General features: G+C 39.2%; 2 protein-coding genes across 4 annotated transcripts; both read right to left on the minus strand.

Moving 5' to 3' along the window:
- Positions 1 to 4,383: 4,383 nt before the first annotated feature.
- On the minus strand, positions 4,384 to 8,143 carry LOC103980597 (uncharacterized). Its single transcript, XM_009397035.3, has 2 exons — positions 7,836 to 8,143; positions 4,384 to 5,185 (listed from the first exon to the last, which is right to left on the minus strand). Exons 1-2 carry the CDS (start codon positions 7,964 to 7,966, stop codon positions 4,732 to 4,734), a joined length of 585 nt encoding a protein of 194 aa, XP_009395310.2. The 5' UTR covers positions 7,967 to 8,143; the 3' UTR covers positions 4,384 to 4,731.
- A 722-nt stretch (positions 8,144 to 8,865) lies between these two features.
- On the minus strand, positions 8,866 to 16,720 carry LOC135609534 (heat stress transcription factor A-1-like). Of its 3 annotated transcripts, XM_065102890.1 has the most exons (4): positions 16,237 to 16,720; positions 9,768 to 10,321; positions 9,609 to 9,692; positions 9,326 to 9,510 (listed from the first exon to the last, which is right to left on the minus strand). In XM_065102890.1, the coding sequence occupies exons 1-4, from the start codon at positions 16,501 to 16,503 to the stop codon at positions 9,477 to 9,479; spliced, it is 939 nt and encodes a 312-aa protein (XP_064958962.1). In that variant the 5' UTR covers positions 16,504 to 16,720; the 3' UTR covers positions 9,326 to 9,476. The 3 variants fall into 3 exon arrangements, with proteins under 3 accessions (XP_064958961.1, XP_064958960.1, XP_064958962.1); XM_065102889.1 differs by having other exon boundaries at positions 8,866 to 9,692; XM_065102888.1 differs by having other exon boundaries at positions 8,866 to 10,321.
- Positions 16,721 to 22,377: the final 5,657 nt, after the last annotated feature.

Below are 22,377 nucleotides of genomic sequence, written 5' to 3' on the forward strand. Positions count from 1 at the left end.
ATTCCTTCTCTCTCACCCTCACTCATCGAACGTTAGACTCGCTAGTTATGAACGATTCAATGCTCTTCTCTCCCCCCACAAAGAAGAGGTCTCCACCACACTCTTCATAAGTACCTCATTCTACCCTTTCCTCCTCTCCTCATCAGCTCCTTCTCTCCTCTCACCTCTCCGCAAGATGAGACCTCTCTTCTCCCTCTACCTTGCCGTCCTCCTCACCACCTCCGGTGCCTCCCCCACGGCCGTCCAGCAGCAGACCTGCACCAGCCCCGCCACCGTCGAGGACGCCTGCAAGCTCGTCGCCAACAAGCAGGCCTCCGTCGGCTACGACTTCTGCGTGAAGTCGCTCGGCAAGGTGACGTCGCTTTCCGGGTCCGTCGACCTGCGAGAGATCGCCGTGGTCGCGACGAGGCTGGCCGTCGACCACGCGGCCAGCACCGAAGCCAAGATCGAGGAGCTGATGGACCTGGAGACCAACCCCAAGGTGAAACGGTGCTTCAGCGCTTGCTTGGACGTGTACGGGGACGCGGTCGAGCACATGAAGGACGCGCTCGACAACCTCTCCAACCGGCTCTATCCGAGGGCGTCGGCGTTGGTGGGCGGCGCCGTCAACGCGCCGGACAAGTGCGAGGAATCCTTCAAGGATACCAAGGGATCCTTTACTTTGGCCGCAGTGGACAAGGATTTCGGCAGGTTGGCCAGCATCGCCCACGGCATCATCGTCTCCTTGGAGTGATTTGTTTGTTTCAAGCCTTTCCTCAATGTGTTCGACCTAATCTCTTCTTTCTTCTGTTTACGTCTTGGTAACTGAGAGCAAGAGTTCATGTCATTTAGCATAATTCACACTTTATTATTTGTTATAGAGTTAATGACTTTCTATTATTCCCTTTAGCTCGACTCCGTTTCCAAGCAAAAGAAGGAAGAACATACAGCATCCAAAGAGTTACGTGATCTTAATCTTGATCCTTACTTCGATCCTTTGACGCAGCTTTAGGAGTCGTATGTGTGATGAACGTTGTGTGAGTGGAAGGCTGAGATTAAAGAGGAGCGGCAGATGGCACGCATCGGTAACTCTTGCATGTCGCTCTCTTTGCAAGTGTCGATGGACGAAGTCCGTGACCTCCTGCTTTATCGCCCGCCGTTACGTACCCTTCCTAATTGTTGGAGTTGCGGGCCCCATTGTGGTCTTTACTGGCCTACCCACTGCAGCAACAGCACAAACACCATTGCACATACATAGTGTGGTTTTGGTTGAGGCCTGCCGGCGCCTGACGGGACCCACGCCCGACGAGCGGGTTTAGTGGTCGACGACAGTGGGTCCCATTAAGGGCCGCGCTTGGAGACGATCCCGCCGCCGAAACGTAGGACGCTTATCACCATGGCGCCGGCCATGACTGGTTCTCCGGAGACGGCCCTGTCGCCGGCCATCCCCGGCGATGACGACGGCTCCGGCCGTCCCTTATGGCAAGCCTTTGTTCTATGTCGACCAATCCATCCCCATGTTTTCTCTTTCGTCAGATGCTCTTTGGTCCTCACCTCACTCTTCATTCTCGCCCGCTAGTTAGCCGATGCTTCTAATTATTTATTTTAAATCTTTCGTTTATAAAAGTATAGAACCTCCTGGGAACTCGAGACTCGTTATAGAGGCAGATACTTTCCTCTTCATTCTTCCCTTCACCCGCTCTACTCATCTTACGAGGAGGAGGAGAGATAAAAGAAAGGAAAAAATATTAGATTATATCGTATTAAGATATATTATGGATTTAATTAAATTTTAATTATGATTATTGATCAATAAAAAATCTAATTATAATAGAATTTTACCTTAATGTGAGGGACTTTTCTAATTAATTATTTTAGACCTCTGTTTTCGTCTATCAAATAACAACATCTGTTATGGACTCATACAGAAACATAGACATAGATATATGGATACGTAGATAAGAGAAGATAGAGATATGTGACATTATTAAGATATTATATATCTTCTCTTATCTTTACATATTATATATCTTCTCTTATATCTCCTTAATCATATAAATGAAAGATTATAAATTTTCTCTCATCTCTCATTTGTTCGTAATTCATTGCTCAAAACGGTCTTGTGAATGATAAAAAGAGAGGAGAAGACGAGTTTGATTCTTCTTATAGATTGATATCGCTAGAGCTTTTGGATTGATGACGGTGCACCCATAGATCAGATAAAAGCTTCTTGACAAGATAAATTACAAGGGGCATTTTTAACCGGAAGGGTTAACAGTGTTATGATACATGAAGTATGACATTGATGATATATAATTATTGTACTCACATTAGTTATTAGACTTAATGTATTATTATGTTTATTGGACTTATTAACCTATTTTATAAAAATTCGTACGTATATGTACATTTTTTTTATTTCATAATCTAATTAAATAAAATTATTTTTAAATAAAATTTTATTTTAATTATTTTTTATCTTACCATGACTCACATTGGTAATAAGACTTAATATAGTATTATGTTTATTAGGCTTATTGGCCTTTGTTATAAAATTTATGTACACATGTAAAATATTTTTTCAAAGTTTTAGAATCTAATTAAATAAAATTATTTTTAAATAAACTTTTATTTATTTATTTTGATCTTACTAATTAATAAGTTAAGTGGGAGAATATTAGATTATGTTACTTTATCTAATTAGGTAAAATATATTATAAATATGATTGGATTGGTAATCGATCAATAGAAAATTTTTTTAATTATAGTAAGATTCTTTAGGAGATGATCTTGATGGAAGAAACTCTTCTAATTACTTATCCTAGACCCTCTACTCTAGGCTACAGAATGACAAGACCTCATAGGGATTTAGTGTGGAGGCATATACATAAATATGTAGATATGCAGATAAGAGGAGATAGGGATACGTGATATTATTGAGAGATTATGGATCTCTTATCTCCCTTTAATCATGTAAACTAGCCAACGAGAGATTACATATCTTCTTTTATTTCTCTTTTGTCCTAATTCATGGCTCATAGCGGTCCTATGAAGGATAAGAAGAGAGGAGAAGACACGTCTAGTTCTAGATCGATATCGCTATAGCTTTCAGATTTGATCTTCTCTCATCTCCCATTTGTTTTTGTCTACTGTTCATAGTGGTCCTATGAAGATAAGAAGAAAAAATAATATGAGTTTAGTTCTACTAACGCTATAGCTTTCGGATTCGAAGATGGTGCACTTACAGATGAATAAAAGCTTTTTGAATGACATCAAAAGGTATATGTCAGAAATATGATATATTATTATTTGATTTCAGATTTTAAAATTATTATTTTCTATATAACAGAAGCTTAAGATGGTTTTTATGCTAACAACGGATGATAAGGGGGCTTGACCCGACCGCGCTGGTGATGTTGTCGGTAGTGACGCACACCGAAGCCGCAGGTGGTAGAGAGGGGATGGTTGGGCTAGAATGCATTGTGTGCCTGACTGAGTTTGACAACGACGACACCCTCCAGGTGCGTGGCCATAGGTTTTCGTCGGGTGCACTAACCCATGGCTCATCGGGCACTTCACGTGTCCGATGTGCTCCTTGGACCTAGCGGTGCCGTCGTTCGAACATGTCATCATTCCTGAAAAGGTGTGATGGGAACTTAGTTTTACGTTGATCGTAAAAATGAAATATTATTATTATTATTATTATTATTATTATTATTATTATTATTATTTACTAATGTGTAGTAGATAATTATATTGATTTTTTTTTCTATTTTTCTACCCGATGAGCAAGTGATAAATGAATCTAAAAGTGAGGAAAAAGCTCTCAAGAAAAGAAAGCAAGGTTTTTTAAGTCACACATTGTGGCAGCATTTGTTACTTTAATCGAAAAATTTGTAGAAACAAAATCTGATATGATAGTATAATACATAATATGCAAGACAAGTGATCCTCCTCACTTCACGGAATTTGTAGAAGCGAGGTTTGGAATGCTCGAAGGAATCCTCCTCAGAAGCAGAAGCTTCATCCATGTTTCGATAGAGAATTTAAGTGATGAAGCAGCTACTTCATTACTGGCATCTGAAACTGTTGCATCCTCCATGGATGCCAACTGAGCTATCAACCACTTGTGAGTTGAAGTACCAGAATCTGCTTGACGTTTACTGTCGTCTCATCCTCGACCATCACTTTCCTTTCAATCTCAAACTGAAAGGAGACTGTTAAGAGCCTAATTTTAAGAGATCGTCACTGTTTGAGACCAAATGGCAACACTCTTTGTTCGTACCTGAAATCCTGCTGTTCTTGCCAGAATGATACCGACAATTCAATGTTAAGACGTAGTAATAAGAAGAGGTATATATATTTGACGAAACAATTATAGAAAAATATCAGCATTTACCAACATGAAGAGAATTGCAACCATGAGAGCTTGAAACTAATAGATGCAGAAATCTATGCAGCAAACGAGTGTATCACATCATATGACTGTGTTCACCGAGCAAAAACAATGGATTGATCAGGAACTCACAGATGATCTGTGATCAAAATGTCTTCAGGAAAACCAACATCAAAAAATTGGTACCAGTTGTGTCTATATTAATGGAAAGCTGCTGCTTGATGTTTTTTGCTGTTGAAAGCATGGACAGTAACCCTGCTCAATCATCCACCGGGCATTTATCATGTAGAGAGGAGTTTTAAGCCACAGGATGCTGACCATGGTAGGGTGGAAGGGGAGACAGGTGCGGCTTCTTACTAGTGCAGCATCCACTGAGAAATATCATCTCGGAAAACACCTGCCAACCCTCTTCTTTGCTGGAATGATATACCATAAGGTGTGGAGCGGGATATGTGCCTCTGTTGGCAATTCCAGTCCATGGAATTTCTCGGCTGCAGCATCATGGACATGGATGGAAAGGAAGTCGACCTTGAGTTCAAGGGAGTGAATAGCACTTGTCCATCAGATTTTTTTGGGGCCTTGTTGTTGGCCTCCTTTGCTCCAAGAGGCTGGCTAGAACTTGCAGCATGCTTTGAAATGTTGTTCGTGCTGGTAGGTTCCTCCAGAACTGGTGGACATATTTCTGCTGAAGGTTTCATGCGATGGAGCCAACGGAGGATCCAGTTCCCCAGATTCCTACCTACTTCTTTGTCCCTTTGCTGTATGTTTTTGTGAACTTTGACTGCCACATCGAACACACTTCGTGTGCGCCTGAGAAAAGCAAAAGAGAAACTTGGGAACTATGATACGACATAAAAATGATTTTCGATTAATAACTATTCAGAAGAGGCACAATAAAGATAGTTCCTATAGTCTACAAACAACAAAGGCGAGTGCCTGCTAGCATGCTCAATAGCATTCTTAGAGACCAAGGAAATTTGAACAACTGCATTTCAATGAAAATATGAATAACTCTTGCCACCATCAAATGGGGGAAAAAGGAGAACAGTATTCCATCTAGAAGATTTTGTCAAACTAGAACTTCAATATCATTCATTGGATGTTCTAGGTTTTAATTAAATGAGGTTGCAGATGGACCAGAACTTCAGTATCAAAGGCATATTATTCAAATGACACAGGGCATTCTTAATATCCAATTCATACTCTTGTCCTGTTCTTAATATCTCACTTTACAAGTTTTCCTTTTATATTGCTAAATACACTAATACGTTTTTCGAAAGAATAAAAATACACCAATATCAGTCCTCTTTTACCCTACTATACAAGAAAATAATTAAGATTAATTGTTGCAGTGAAAATCAAGAATCAACAAAAAGCTGAGATTAAAATCTTCCTGAAAAAAATTTAATTTCTGGGAAGAAAGAAATATCCTGATTTTACAATTAGAACAAACAAATGATACATTATGCAATTTCTTCAAGAACATCTAGTTGGCTAATTTACCACTCAGTGAGTGAACTAGGCTTTTAAAAAAAAAAATTATTTTATCAGGAAAGGCAATATCTTGTAAATTTTGCAACTCAGAAATGACCATCAAACTGAATCCATGAAGTAAGACAAGATGGACATTGGAAATTATTTCTCACTAATGTGATAATTGTTTGGAGCCCTAGAAGAGGCTAGGCTTTTTCCTAAACTGTCATCACCTTCTTCTCAAGTTCAGGCCCTTGTCAATTCCCTGTGATGGTTCCCTAACTATGGAAATTTTCATAATAGAAAATTGCTGAAAGAAATTTATCATAAGAAACATTTAACAGCAAAAGAATGTTGCAATTGATAAATTTTGTTAAGTGGAAAGACAATCTTAAAACAAAGAGATTTTATATGGTCAGTAAAGAAATGTAATGAAGATGAAAGGAATATTAACTGTGAAGGAAAAATAAGTGACTACAAAATATTCCCTTCAACCAATTAAGATCTTTACAAAATTCTTTTACAGTTTACTAAACTAAACCTTTCTCGATGCTAAATCTACCTAATGATATTCATAATTTGATTCAGATAGTGAATTCTACCTTATGGTGTCAACTTTTTCTCCAGCTAAGCAAAATCTTGAAACTTGCATTGTATAGTCTAGCATGTCTTCCTCGTACATTTGGCCTTAGCGACCTACAATTGAACTACTAGTCGAATCCTGTGTCCAAATCCTATAGTCCCCAACTTCTAATATGGATACTAGGAAGTTGGTAACTTACATCCTTTAACCAAGGTGCATGCCTCTCCTTGGCCTCATGCCTAGCTTGTAAGAGAGCTTGGAGCCTCAATATGCACTGAACCTTTAACAACTCTGAAACCAAAAAATGACTAGAATGACCAAGAAAGAACAATCTTCTATGCAAATATCGTAGCAAGCCTATTAGCAGTTACCTCAACCATTAGAGATATATAATTTTGCAAGAAGCATATTTGACTCAATTGGAAAAGCAAAAGCATCAAATACAGTATGTCACCAATCCTCATTACTAGTGCCCCTGAACTACTGCATGGCTCTTAAACTGATGAATTTACTGATAATTTTAGATGTACTTGTCACCAATATGAAAGGCCTAACAAAGTCTAATAATTATGTATCAAAGAATCTGAATGATTTCTTATCCTAATAGCTGCAGGATTCTGCTACCATCTTAAAGTTAAAGAGAAAGCATGAGTCATCAGCAAGGCCATTCAAAAGGACCATAATGTACACTCCTTGATTTCCTTTTCAGAATGAGGGGTTGGCTATATCATATCCCATACTAACTACCAAACCTACCCTCAACCATTTGAACTCCCCAGCAATGCTAAAATGCAGAGTCCTAAGTTTGCAGAGAATGACATAGCATAAATCTACACCACTTATTCAACCTGACCATAATCCTTTTAATAGCTATTGTTGGATTCACACCGAACACCAACATTCAAATACACGATCAATTTATTGGAGTAAAACCTTAGACTTGTGTTCTCAATTGAAACCTACATGATCAGGAGTAACCTTATAATTGGCGAACTATACGTCTCAAAGAATTTGATAACCTCAGTTGGAGACCCATCAAGAAGTAATGTGCATCTGAACAGACGACGTCTACAGCAATACTTATTGTTAAGGACATGTATCAACCACTACCACGGCTAAGACTAAGCACTTACATCATCTCTTACTCTTCCTTAAATTCACATCCATCCATCCATCAAAAGTCAAGGTTTTTAAGCAAAAAGACGACATCATTTTACTACAACAATTGTAATCTAAAAAAAATTTCTTGTTCATATAATAAAAGAATCGATCAACAGCCATCCCTTACATGGTTGGTATTCCGAAATAGCCGCAGAAAGAGGGGGGGAAAAACAGATTTTAGTTCATTTTAAATCTTCCGGAGGAAACTAAAGAACGATTACAACAAACGTAAAAGAAGAGAACCTGTAGAGGAATTGGCGGGTCCTGGGATGATTGGGGCCGACAAGGCGGCGTTGGATTCGGAGAGCGAGCCGGTAGGTTCGCTTGAGGCCCAAGAAGTAGGCGGTGATCACCGTCATCTCCCACAACACCATTTCCCCTTCGACTATTACTCCGCTCCGTTGCTCTCTTCCTCTTTTCTCGTGACTTCCTTGTTCTCCTCTTCGCTTTAATCAACTGAGCGGCGGCGCGGCGGCGGCGGCGGCGGCGACTGATGACTCGAACGGGATCTGTCGTCTAGTTCCAGACCTGCCCCGATGCCACCTACAAAGTTCTGTTTGATGGTTTAATATATCGTCCGTTATATCTATGTTGTATAGATCACCCGTTATAATGATCATAACAACATATACTTTCTATTTAGTTAAATATTGTATGTGCAGTTAAATGATCGAAGAATCAAGTCCCTTCAGAAGACCTCAATGCACATAGTTATGCGGAACATAACAAAGAGGACGCATGACACAATAATCCAATTATTTCTCGAGTGTCCGAATGCATAACCGGGGAGGTGTTTGATGAAGTAGATGGTGTGACTCCATGAAAATTAGAATATCAAAGAATTAATACTGGGAGATGATCTAAAGCCTTTATAGAGATGGCCCAATTGAGGTATCAATCATATTATTTGTTCTTGCTAGGCAGCAACATAATCTTTGTCTTTGATCCCACACCACTTGAAGCATTGGATGCTCCAGTAGAAACATACCTGTTCTTCATGAGGGCAGCTAAGCTGAGTTAGCATTAAGAGTAGAAATCGATGTATCATGGAGTAGCAGTGATCGATAACACCCAATTGTTATCGATAACCCAATACAGGAGCTATGGTGATTCACAAAGAAGATATAATCAATATAAAAGACAGATGTTGGAGATGTATTTTTCACGAGTCATAACCCAATATAGAAGTCCATTTTGTACCGTGGAGAAGCACAGTACAAAATAATGACCAATTGGTACTTGCAGGATTAGTGATGCTATACAGGACCCAGGAGGCCTCAAAACAGAAGAACATATATAAGACAAAGAGTGATCCAACACGTAAGTTTACATTCTATATAAATTCTCTTCAGCAAAAGCAACAGGATAGTAAACTGCCTAAAGATAATACAAAGTAGAACAGAGCCTCTTACACGTCTGTTTGACTCGCTATTGAGCAGCAACAGCTATGCAACTTACCAACTGCTTCCCAGTATCCACCAACAACTACACCAAGGCATGCCTTCTCAATGCCTATTCGTCTCCGATGTGAGATGTCCCATCTGCTCTGTGAGGTGGTCCATGTTGGGAGAACTGCCCCAGTCATCCCCTGATTCTAGCCTCATTTCCTCAGTTTCATGTATGCCTGAGTCTACCTCTTCAGCATCTCCTAATAGTGGGCTGGCAGTAAGGAATTGCTCCCAGAAAGGATCATTTATGCTCGGAAGCTTCTCATCATCATTTAAGATATCCACATCGGTATCAAAAGAAAACTTTTCAGTATCAATTCCTGCCAGTTGATCCATGAACTCCGGGTTCAAAGGAATGTTTCCTCCAGTAGGTCCTATGTAGCTATGTAATCCATTAGGCATTGCAGACTGCCCCTCAGAAAGTTTCAACGTACCATTAGCAGTATGTGATGGAGCAACAGACCCAGCCCCTGTATTCATATTAGGCATTTCAGTTGTTGCAACCATATCTGCTACAACGGAAGAAGATTGAACATCAGATGGCACAGAAGAGGGCATTGTTGAATACCCAGAGTTCGTAGGCAAAGATGGAAAGCCCGTACTTGCAGGCACTTCAGATAGAGTAACTCCAGATATCCTCTTTAAAGAACTCCTGCCATCAAAAGCTTCCACAGGTGAAGAAAAATTCTCAAGCAAAAGGTTCTGGGAGTTGCCAAAAGATTCCAACCTAGGAGACGTATCAAACTTTAAAATCTGCATCAGCATTGCTTTTGCTGCTTCATTTATTAAGGGCTGGTATTTAATTATTTGACCATCGTGGACAGCACTTTCGCCATCCACTTTATTTTCTTGCCTAGGCAGTCTTCGTTTTTTGTTTACTCCAACTATGCGTCGATTGCTGTCATTTTGCTGTACCAACTGGGCTAAGAAGCCAGGGCTCTGCATGGCTTTTGCCAAGAATGACATCATCTGTTGCTGCCGCTGCTCCATACCTTGAAGGCGCTGACCTAAGGTGTTTAATTGCTGATCAGTGGCCTGCTGCTGCTGCCTCAGCCTAACCAGTTCCTGCATGAGTACATTCTTGTCTCTCTTGAGCCTCTCAATCTCCTCTTCCATCCCAAATTTCCCCACCTCAATGCTACTCTGTGTTTGAGGCTGTTGTTGTTGATTGTGTGGATGGGTTGATTTTCTCCTACTGATGTTCTTCAACAAGTGTTTTTGACCTCTCAGGAACCCCTCATTGGCAAACTCCCATTGATCAGGATCAACCTTTCTAAAACCCTGCATAAGCAATAAAAGGAGTGAAAAAAAAAAACAATTTTTAGTTCTTTAATGCATAAACACTCACAAGCAGACCCTGATCCAACATTCTCAACAACAACAAGCCATGAGGACTTAAAAAAGATATAACCAAACCATCCAGCAGTGTGATACATACAGTCTTCACCGTTCCAATGGAGGACCGATACATGGGGTAGACAAACTTGACCTATACAGGGCCAGCATACATGATACTGACTGTTACCAACTTGGTACCGCCGATACAAGTGGGGTACCAAGCTTACCACTCGATGGAACCAACGGTTTAAATAGGTGCCCAGGTGCTCACCGCCCAAGCGCCTCAAGAATGGGCCAAGCGATGCGCTTCGGTGAGGTGCTACCTAGGCACTCACCTGAACCCAGGCGCCCAGGTGCTCGTCGCCCGAGCGCCTCAAGGATGGGCCAAGCGATGTGCTTCAGTGAGGTGCTACCTAGGCGTTCACCTAAACCCAGGCGCCAGGCGCCTCAGGTGAGCGCCCAGTTCAAATGGAGCAACCGAACTAGACTTTAAGTCTGGTTCGATTCAACAGTGGCTAGTTAGTTCGATTGAACCAATTAGCCACTTTATTACCCGCAAAAGACACCTCCCGCACCACCGTGCGACCCCAAGCCATCAACCCTAGCGTAGCTTTTGCCTTCGCCGCCAATGCTTTCTGTTGCTGCCTCTGCCGCGGACACAGCAGACCGAGGCTTCCTCTGTTGTCGACGGACAAGTCCGATGGCCTTGCCTTAGTCCCCAGCTTCCTTCCGCCGCCGCTGCTTCCACGTGCAACTCCTTCCACCGTTGAGGGAGAGAACCGCAGCTTCCTCCGCCACCGACGGATACCTTTGAAGCTTCCGCCGCCCACAAAGTCGTCGTTCATAGCTTCCGCCGTTGCCGTTGCTATCATCAACAGTTGTCGCTGTTGCCATTTACAGTTTCCTCCACCACCATCGCTGTCGTCCGAAAATTCCACTATCGGTAACTTTTTCTCCCCCTCTTAATAGTTATTTTCTCCCTGTTCGAAAGTTCCACTGTTAAAGCACATCGCTTCGCTCGGGCACGCGCCTAGCGCTTTGGGCATTTTGGGATCTTGGTGCCCTTTGGCACCTAGCGCTTTTTAAATCACTGGATAGAACCCTGTACAAGTCTGCACTAGGGGGTGACCATACATAAGTGATGAGGCAACCCAACAAACCATTGGGTAACCCGTTGGAGGGGTTTTGGGAGGCTAGAAAAAGCACCCAAATAATATTGAATGTTATGTGAGCTCAATGATTTAAAAAGCGCTAGGCGCTCCCCCGAGCGAAGCGAGGCGCTAAAATATAAAAAGATATAATATAATTAATAAATATAATTATTTAAATAAAAAAAAATATGCTATTAAATTAAGAAAATCGGGTACAAAATCACAATGTCACATTAATAAAAAGTCTCAAATATCAAAACAATAAAATTTTACATCAAATCTATTGAGTTGCTCTGTACACTTGCCATTTATTCTGAAACCCAACAATAATTTTAAATAAATAAAAAATAATAATATTAAAATTAAAATAATATATTATTAATCTAATAAATAAAAATACTATTATTAGTATACAGTTAGCAGTATACTATTAATATACTGTTAACAGTATAGTGAGAAGAGTGTGAGAAGACCGAGACAGTCGGCGAGCAGTGATTGTGGCAGCGGCGAGTAGCGACGAGCAGCGACAGTGGCAACGGCAACAGAGAAGAAATCTCGACGGCAAAATCGCGAGTGTTAGGGTTGGGGAATTCGGAGAAATCGTGAGAGGGAGCCTGATATCAGTGATTTAGTCGGTTCGATTGAACCAACTAAAGCACCGGAGACCAACCAGACCTAAAAATCTGGTTCGGTCGCCTAGTTTAACCCAAGCGCTCGCTCGAAGCACCCGGCGCCTGGGCTCGGGCGAGCGCCCAAGCGACACCTCTTTGAAGCGCACCGCCTAGAAATGAAGCGAGGCGCTCGGGCCTCGCCTCGCCTCGCCTCGCCCGAGCGCCTATTGTAATCACTGTGTGAGCTGTTTCTTGCTGACTCCTGCAAAGTCCTACAAATGCACTATATCAATATAAATCTCATCAGATCGAGAACCCCGAACCACTGTCCATCAACTCGCGTCATTTATTTTGGTAGTCGGAACATCATAAGGACTTCAATCTGAGGTACTAGACTCGTATCGATACTAGATGTACCGATATGAGTCCGAGCAACTTAATTTGATTGCAAATAACCATAAAAATGGGGTTTTTTTTTCTTGATTTCCAGTCCTTTTTTAGGCTAACCTTGAAATCCAGTATGCACCTATGTACATATACTGTCCCTCAACTCACGCCATGTACACTGATACAGACCAGTACAAGACTGGTACATGAGATTAAAACCCCTGGATCCAACCATTTTGAACATAACAACATGCAAAAATCTGAGCAAGTCCCAAAACCCACCTTATATACCATTTATTATACAAATGAAACTCAGAAAAAAAAAGTGCATACATTTACAGCCTTAAGAAGACACCAAACTGTTTTAAGTCTGTTGAAACAAATGACACCACATAACAATATGTTTTGTAGACAAAGGGACCTTGTTATAAGCCTGTTGAAACAATATCCTACACCTCCTACATTGATCCTCTCCTCCTACTCCTCTTCTCCTTCTCCTCCCCCCACCCCACCTTCCCTTTTTTTCATTGATGCAAACATATATGCCAGCGTACACTGCGTTAGTTCATCAGTATGTATCAGACTCATACCAATTCCAAACCAGGTCTAGAACTGACTACTGAGATTTAAAACCATGGTGTACATAATATGATACAAACATATATGTAATTGGCATGTCTTTATCAAGTCTAAAAGACTTTTTTCCCAAAAAGGAGTGTTTGATTACTTCACCTTTTCTATTGGAACACTTTCTAAACCTATCGCAATTTGTTCGGATAAGATGTGGGCTATACGTGATACATACACAAGTTTCATGGAGATCCACATGGCCTTCTTTAAGAAACTCATGTCAAACTGGAATCCTACAAGGAAATTACATGGACAAGGGGCCATTACACCTTATTGCTCACCACTAAAGTCCTCCTCAACCATTTTGTTATTGGTGAGAAAATAATATGTACTTCTTGAACATCCAAACATGACGAAGCTTTCAAGGACACATGGGACACCACCCCCTAGACACTTCTTTCACCAAACAAGACCCATCTATATAAGACAAGAACAGTTACACAGATTCACCAGCATTCTCCCTGTAAATTAGAGCTACTCCACTAGGAACATAGAAAACTCTGGCACCAATTTATCCATCCTACAAGACCAACATTGGTGAACGTGATTAGCAAATGAAAACCCTAGGCATCTCTTATTTCCAGCTTGAGAGTCAAGACAAACTTAACCACAACAATTTGCTAGAGAGTGACCCTAATAACATCTTCAAGTAAGGATGTCAATAGTTGCATCATTATGGAGTTCCAATGCTTTTGTAAAAAGAACCTTGATCAACGATGAAATCTCACTAATGTTCCTTGACCTTTACCTTGTTCAGGCTGGACCATATTAGAAAAGCTCATTCCCTTGATGACTTCCTCCAACAAATTCGTTCAAGATTTTGTCCAACTCCACAATATGATCGATTTTCTTGTGACTACAAAGTTAACTCTTAAAACAAACACCGTAAAAAATATAAGTTCTTAGTTGACAATCCACTGTTGACCTACAATGCGATCTCGACTTCCTGATGTTCAGCTGATTGAAGGTAGTCATCTCAACCAACCATATGACTGTTAAACTCTCCACCAGTAAAAGATTTGGGATCATCTAAAGTGACCCCATGGAGTCTCCTTAATGCTACCTAACCTCTCTAGTGTCACCATTATCCAATAGAATGGCAATTTCAATCCAATGCTTTGATGAACAATGAGAGTAAAAACAGAAAGTCAATCACAAAGATTTCAAACCAATAGATGACCAAGAAATTCCCCTCCAACAATATTCACCCAACCAGATGATGATGATTAAAACATTCTTGCCCAACCCTGAAGGATATGAGATGGAACAATCCAAAGCCAACATGCTGAGACTTTGGTTGGATTCTAAAGAATACACCTAAGATCGGTATAACATAGGTTGGTTATACCCTCTAACTAACATTGAACAAGATTCAGAGCAAAGAAAATTTATTGACCAAGTTTATGCAGGTCATGGATAAGTGTTCAAAGTATTTAGCAAGGTTTTTAATTTTGAATAATACTGGCCACTACACGCACGCACGCACACACACACGCACACACACCGAGTGATACGCTAAAGCGTACCGCTTGGTACGCTCATACCGTACCGTATCGAGCTGAGATTAAAACTCCAGTACATACGAAATTACAATCCTTGGTATTTAGTGTGATGGGCAAGTTGGATGATTGATGGTGTCCATTTAGAGAATTAATGGATGATTGGTAACAGCAGGTCACCAGTCATGTTCATTCCATAGTTAATTTACAAGGTCTGAAAAATTGACCATTGTTATAATATAAAATCTGAAACAAGAACCAAAAAGTTCCTTCCATCACAAAATCAAGATTGATGCTTTTCTACAAAGCATAATAATAGGAAAGTTCATCTTAACTTGGCCATGCATGTGCGAGCACCTCCAAGATGTCGTATTTCTTGCTAACCCTCGACAATTGGTCAATTCTTTTATTAAAGATACTAATGATGTTTAGTTAACACAAGCAGGAGAATATTTTATGGCAAGAAAAACTATGTATCATATAGTTTCATTAAGAAGAGGAATGAAACCTATAAAGATTCTCAGAGGCAAAGCAAGAAGTATATCTTGTGTGTCAAATTTGAAAGAATTACAAATATCTACACCATTGAAAAGTTCCATATAACATGTAGATCTGGCTAAATTGCTATCAGTATCACCTTGAAACCTTCATTTGGCACCATTAAGAAGAAAAAAAAAATTAATCAAGGAGTCTAATAGTCTATCACTGACAGATAACATATTTATAGATAGAAATCAGTGATAAGATCAGAAACAACAGATTTGTGAAAAAGAACAAGATTACAGAAATATCTAAAAGGAACAGAAAAAGAATACAACACCCAATGGTATCTCTATATCAAGTAACTAATTAAGTTTACAACAATTTGAAACAATTATCATGTATATTCATCTGAAAGCTAAGCGAACCATGTAATCACTTTCACTACCTCACCAGCTAGGTTCCATATGCTTTTCGAGTTGATGCCAAGTGATGGTTGGAGTACTTAGATGATGATTAGGTGGCTGCTGAGACCCCCAGATCTTCTTATTCTCTTAAACAGCCATCTAATTGTAACTTTTTATAAGCAGTCATTAATGCTTAACTCAATTAACCTTGGCAAACATTATATGATTAAGAAACTTGTCATTTTAAGTAGGAAATTACTTCAAGTACTTTTATTTCAAGTAAGATACATAATCATTTTGAGTAGTACAATAAGTCAAGTAATTTTCTTAGACTTAGTTAAGGCACTTTTTTCTTTAGGCATCCACCTGTGCATCTATGCCTTCTACCTAGGCCTTTTAATGGATCAACTTAAGCTTCCTCTTCAATTCAGTCATCAAGGCTTTCTCCATATCCATCCTGTGCTGCTCCCAATTCACCCAGAGAGTATCAAAACCACAGAGTTCTGAAGATAATCTCTTCATTGAACAAAATAAGGCCTTAATCCGTAAATCCCTTTTTAACCATCGATTGTGTGCTACCCTAATCGACTCAGCCAAACTCGGGCGCATCAAATCCAACAACCAAGAAAAAAAAAATTCTAACGAATTGAAGGAGACAACCAGAAGATTTCAGGAAGAGAGAAAGAGGCGTACATAGGTATTGAGCTGGCGCACGAAGCTGGAGAAGTTATTATGCTTGAAGTACTTGGGGAGGAGGTCTCGCGCGAACTCGGTCGTGTTCCAAACCACGAAGCTGTTGTTGGCGGAGCCCCACGAAACGATGGCGTCCGTCGCGGGATCGTCCACCATCTCGTACGTCTTGCTCAGGAACGGGGGCGGAGCGCCGCCATTCAGGCTCGCGTTCGCGGTCGTCGCCGCAGCCGTCTGGGCCCCGCCCCCGTCTCCTCCGACGCCGTCCATCGCTCGGGCCGCCGGGAACCGGTGGGGTATCAGAGGGAGCGCATTCGATAGAAAAAGAATTGGGGCGGGGAACAGGTTTCGGAAGAAGGTATCGATGTCAGGGAAGCGAAGACGGAGGAGGAAGAGGAAGTATTCTCGGGCGATAAAGGAACCCTAACGAGGAGATGCCGGAGAAGACGGGGATGAAGCCGGAGAGCGGCGCTCACGAAAATAAATAAATAAATCGATTAATAAATTGATGGTTGGGATAAGAACCCATTTCTTCTTTCGGATCCTCTCAAATGATACCATAAAATACGTGGAGCATTAACTCGCATCGAAACGGTTCACTAGTGATCGACGGTTCTAAGAAAGCGATTTAGAATGTGGCTGGTCCGAGACGAACCTATCTTTGAAAGGATTTTTGGACAGGATCCTGACTGTTTAGCACACACTCGGAGTCACTTAGATCGAAGGGCAGAAATATCTCGGACATATATTTACCACCATTTTCTGTCTACTCGCCTCATATACCTGCATCGCTATGCACAAAAAGGTGGCCTCCACGGGTGGACCGATCATAAGGTAAACATCTGGGTACTGTTAACAAGTAGCAAAAAAAGTATTATCCTAAGTCGAAGACATTTATCGGAACAAAAAAATTAAAATCAAAATTAAAAAAAGTAGGATACATCATCACTTGCCTTTGTGTAAATGGCTATTGAAATAACATAGAAACAAGTAATTTATAAATAATGATTCTTCCCATGAAAGTCTCATCACAGTGAAGTTTTAAGCATTTTTTAACTTTATATTTCATAATTATAGTAATTGGCATTACTAATATTGTATCCTTTGGCAATATATTCTGAGAATTTTTTTATTTTTTTCAAAAATATACTATTGTTATTAAAATTAACAATATAGAAACTAAAATGATAATAAATAGTTATGTAGGTATTAGAAAAATGTAAGATGATACAATATTAGATTTTTTTTTTAGTTCCTAGAGGGAAAAAATATAATATGTCACCTTGAGGCCTTTCATTAAAGAAATCTGATATTTTGACTTTTTAATTAAAAGATAAAATTTAAATTACCTATAGCCTCTACCCATTATGATTACCTCCACCTCTTAGCCCTTGCCTCATCTCTAATCTTTTTCCACCCTCATCTCTTATTCATTTTTTCTCCACCATCTCTCGTCTTCTCTTTCTTTGACTTTTTTCTTTCTATCGTCGTCATCGCCCATTGTCTTGTTACCTATTCTCGTATTTTCTCCACTTTTTCTCCTTTATTCTCACATCTCTTCTCCTATTTCTCTGACATTTTCCTCTTTATTATCATCACCCCTCTTCATTGTCTATTGCTTTCGTCACTTATGCCTAATCGCCCTCGCCTCCCTTCGTTTCTTTCTATAATATTTTCTTCTCCATTTTCATAGTCACAATTGCCCTCATCTCCCCTTCTCTCTCCATTTATGATTATCACCTCGATGAGGGTAGTTGATGGTACCATGATTCGAAAGAGGGAAGGACACATGAAGGAGAAGAAGATACAGAGAGAGTGCATATGAGGGCAATGGGGTAGAGATGACAAACGAAAGTGAAGACCATGAACAAAAGATAAAGATGATGAATGAGAGGTGAAGGCAATAAAGGAGAGGTGGAGGTAGTGGGGTGACGACCTAAAGAAGCAAAGGCCAAAGACAATTTTGATTTTTAGAAAATAATAGGTATTATATGAAAATAAATAATAAAAAAAATATTAATTGAAAAAAAAAATAAGATTTTTTTTAAAATTGCCCATGAGTTATTGTATATTTGATTAAGATTCTGATAAATTGATTGGTTAAATAAAAAGCATATTAGATTTTAACTGAGATATTTTAAAGAAAATGTTTCATGAAGAATCATTGGTTGCCATACATGGTTATCACTTTTGGCAGTTAAAAATGAGCCAAGAAAACAGTAATTATTAGTTTCTTTAACGATAATGTCAGCAATTAAAGGCTTAAAAAAATCAATTATGAAGCTCATATAGAAGGTTGATTACTGAGTACCTAAACTCTTAATCAAATTGCTAATGGGTGTGAATTCCCTCTCCCTTTACTCCTTTTCCATGGAAAAATGACAGGTACTCCAAAACACAGCATGACAATGCCATTGGTGCTGGCAAGCATTGATCCAAATCAGCAATCTAGCTTGTCTTTTTGAAGTTAGCACTCATCAAAGTAGCATCAAGTTGCCTATTCCCAATGCCTAATCTGTGAATAAGGTGTATACAGTGGGATTCCACAGTATGATTGTCCACAAGTAGTACAAATGTAGTTCCTCAAATTCGATGCCCTCTTGGCTTTTGGATGGATCACCTGCATACACACAGAAATGATGAGTAAGAAAAGACAACAATATTAAATGCTCTGTTTAGGCAAAGACAACTTAGAATAGTATCAAAGCCAGCTGAAAAGTACACACAACTCTTGAGGTGGAAAAGGTGGCAGATGCCTAGATGGTGTTGCATGTTCCCTCCCATCTTCCCTTTGTCCATCACAGGGGAATTCTGTCTTTTCTGAGTCTGTAAATATTTAGTTCAATGTCTGTACTTGAATATTAAATAGCTAGTGTTACACACAAACAATGCCTGCATTGTTGCTACATGATATTAATCATTTAATTAAAACCTTAATCAAAATAAGCTGTCATGTGCCAAAATCTTAATCATTTAAGATTTTAGAGAATTTTTGTAACTTAGAGGTAACTGTTGTTCTGCTTAATAATATAATAGATGAGTATGTACATATTTCTGCTACTTTTTTGTTCATAGAAATCATAAAATTCACTATATGTATTGTATGTGTGCCAGCCATTATGATTAGATTCATTTACCTGTGATTCAGTCAGACAATCCCTTAGAATAGATAAAGTGAGCATCTCAATGAAGCATACAAAGGAAAATTTCTTATGCACAGTACTCAAGGCAGTTATATGACCATTTCAGCATAGATCTTCTACTGCCATAGAATAATAGATCATATGATCATTGCAGCAGAGATTACGCTGTTTGCAGCTTCTTCTGTACATTTTTTGGATTGAACAAAGTAATCACATTGACAAGAACCAGCGAAGAGATGAGATGCTGCTGTTTGTTGCATGAGAGAAGCTGCATTTAGCAGATTACAGCAACACTTGTTTTGATGTGTTTTGTTCTCTTCTCTCAGTAATTTTTTGGAGCTTTATGTTTGTATGTCTGTGAATTCTGAGCGTTTGTGGGCTTTTACTTTGTACAGACTTCTTTGTTTGCCTATACACATTTATATATAGAATTTTGTCATTTGCCAAACAAAAACTGCAGGTCACACTGGCTGATATGAATAGGAAACACTATTCCCCCACGGTTTGGCCATGGAAAAGCTGGTCTACTGACAAACTTTCCTCTGAGTTCAGGATTATGTACCAAAAATATGGAAGATATAGTAGATTTCATTAACAGGAAAGTGATCTTCTTAATGCAAACTTCATACTAATTCATTAGCAGGTAAGGATGCAATCAAATATTACAGTTCCAGGCTCAACTTGGCATCCTTTTGTTTTGGGTCTTTCCAAAGACATCAGATGCCACCTGCCCTCTTAAACATAAATTATCATTCACCTAATGCCCTAAGAAGAGCAGGAAATTGTCTATAACTAGTTAATAGGAAACTCCCATTCATGCAATGAACATAGAGAGATTGAGAAAATGCTCATCAGGATAAGACATCACTTCTGTATTACCACTCAACAGTTCACAGTAGCACAAACACACAGGTGTAGACTTCAGATATTGTCTCACTAACTATGCTGTGGAAGTCTGAGTAGATATATCTGATGAAGGTATAGCTCTTTATCAATATGTATTGCCTTTTCTCCATTGGGGTTCCATGCTAACATCAGGAATATGTCATTGTTGATTTCTCACATCTCAATCTTTAAGCAAAGGGCAAAAGAATATTTACAAAGAAAAAGAAATTAAGATAGAAATAAATATTGGAAGAAGGGCATGATGCAGCCATCATATATTTAGCTTCTACATCTGTGGGTATTGGCATCAAGGTTCTTCTGTTCCTTCCTAACAAAGGAAATCTCTTAACAGTGACAAAACTACTACCAAAAGGGAATTCCCCACTAGATATACTTACATCTACAGATGTTTCAATTAATACAATAATGCAGTGGGGAAGAAAGAGTGTGATAAAACAAGTAATGAACCATCTTTATTTGTGGACCACCTAGCTGCCATCAGACAGTCCTTCCTGGTAGCAACATCATTCTCATGATAAAACAACAGCATGTTTGTGTCACATAGTGTCGGTCAAGCTACTAGTTTTAATCATGTGATCATAGTCTTTGATTTTTCTTCTCACATTTTCTACATCATTTTATTTGGCTGACAGCAGGTTCTTACCCCTATGTTCAGAGAAATGACTCCTGCTCATTCTTCATGTGATCAGGAATTTGTCATAATGAGGATTGGTGATAGCATTTGATTCAAATGTAGGTCCTATATGAAGAGTATAAAGGAACAAAATGTACTATGCAAGCAGCAGACTTAAAGAAGATAACAAATATACATGTGTGTTTTTGGCAAATATTAAATGGATTCTGTCTTCTTGATTGCAAGTTGTCTTCTTTAATATACATACTCTTTTTTCTCCAGCCCAAGTGTAATATAAAATTACAAGGAATATGATACTAGATTTATCATGGGACATTAATGCTTTGATATGTTGTTTTATGGATCAATCATTTTGTTAAGTGTACCAACACCACCATACTTTAAAACAGAGCTATTAGAATAATTTTTTGAAGGAAGATAATATAAGGGAAATAATTTGGTGTAGACAATAAATATCCTTCTGTTAATAGTTTCATTCTAGAGTTTTAATTAATATTTTAAGAAAGAGATAAAATATCCTTTAAATAAAATATATTCAAAGAAAATTACTAACTGACATGATCATTTCTTACCGGATAACATGAGCCAATTGTCAAACTATTAGATAAAATAAGTTTGGTGGCATTTTGTGTTCTATTAGATTTCTCAAAATCACTTCCTCAAGGGATTTGGGTCAAGATTGAAGACTCCTAAGTTTTTTAATCTATTGCCTTCAAGAACATCTCCTTTGATTATGGCCTAGTTAGTCATAATCCCAATTTGGGGACTCAAGCAGCTTTACCAACTAACATTGAACTCAACCTGGGTCAAACCAATAATCGAATTTGAAATTTTAGTCCTTAAACACTTAATGTTCTTGGAATGTGGAAAAATCCTCAATCTTTAGACCCATGGGTGACCTGCCAAAAAAAAATCTACTGATAGGTATACTTTGATTAGATCTGACTCAAAAGACCATATTCTTTTTGCTAATGGGTCTAAAGTCATCTCTTTTTGCTAATATTTATGATCGATCGATGAGATCAACAGTCCTGAATTTTCTTTTTGTGCTTAGAAAAGCTAATCGTACTGCATACCTTCTCGTCAATCTTGTAACTTTTATTGACTTTTACTAATGTAGTGAGTGATCTTGTTTTGCGGGGAAAGAGAAAAAACATGGTGAGTCAGTGAACGCAACATCAAGTTGCAGCTGAGATACCACTTTTACTCAGAGAAAGCATATTGATAACAAGGGGAATCTGAGCCTCTTTCTCACTCTCACTCCCTCTCTAGCTAATACTCATATGGGCATCAAGTGGCATCAGTCTACAGAACATACTATCCATGAAACCCAAGAAACTACTTTTGTCCCTACACACCTCACTTATTTACTTCAAGTTTTACTCTCCATGTTAACTCCATGCAACTCCTTTATATCACATACTGCTACCATAACCATGTAATCATTTCCACAGTAAAAAA

The sequence above is a fragment of the Musa acuminata genome, chromosome BXJ2-4 (assembly GCF_036884655.1).
Source record: "Musa acuminata AAA Group cultivar baxijiao chromosome BXJ2-4, Cavendish_Baxijiao_AAA, whole genome shotgun sequence".
In the NCBI taxonomy this organism is placed as follows: Eukaryota; Viridiplantae; Streptophyta; class Magnoliopsida; order Zingiberales; family Musaceae; genus Musa; species Musa acuminata.

Bases quoted from the DNA above. Each gene is read 5' to 3' on its own strand.
- LOC103980597 (XM_009397035.3), bottom strand. From the start codon at position 7,966: ATGGTGTTGTGGGAGATGACGGTGATCACCGCCTACTTCTTGGGCCTC. The intron at 5,186-7,835 runs GTTCTCTTCTTT...TGCTTTTCTCAG, and splicing joins ACCCGCCAATTCCTCTACAG to GCGCACACGAAGTGTGTTCG.
- LOC135609534 (XM_065102888.1), bottom strand. From the start codon at position 16,503: ATGGACGGCGTCGGAGGAGACGGGGGCGGGGCCCAGACGGCTGCGGCG. The intron at 10,322-16,236 runs GTACGCCTCTTT...TTGCTTATGCAG, and splicing joins TGCGCCAGCTCAATACCTAT to GGTTTTAGAAAGGTTGATCC.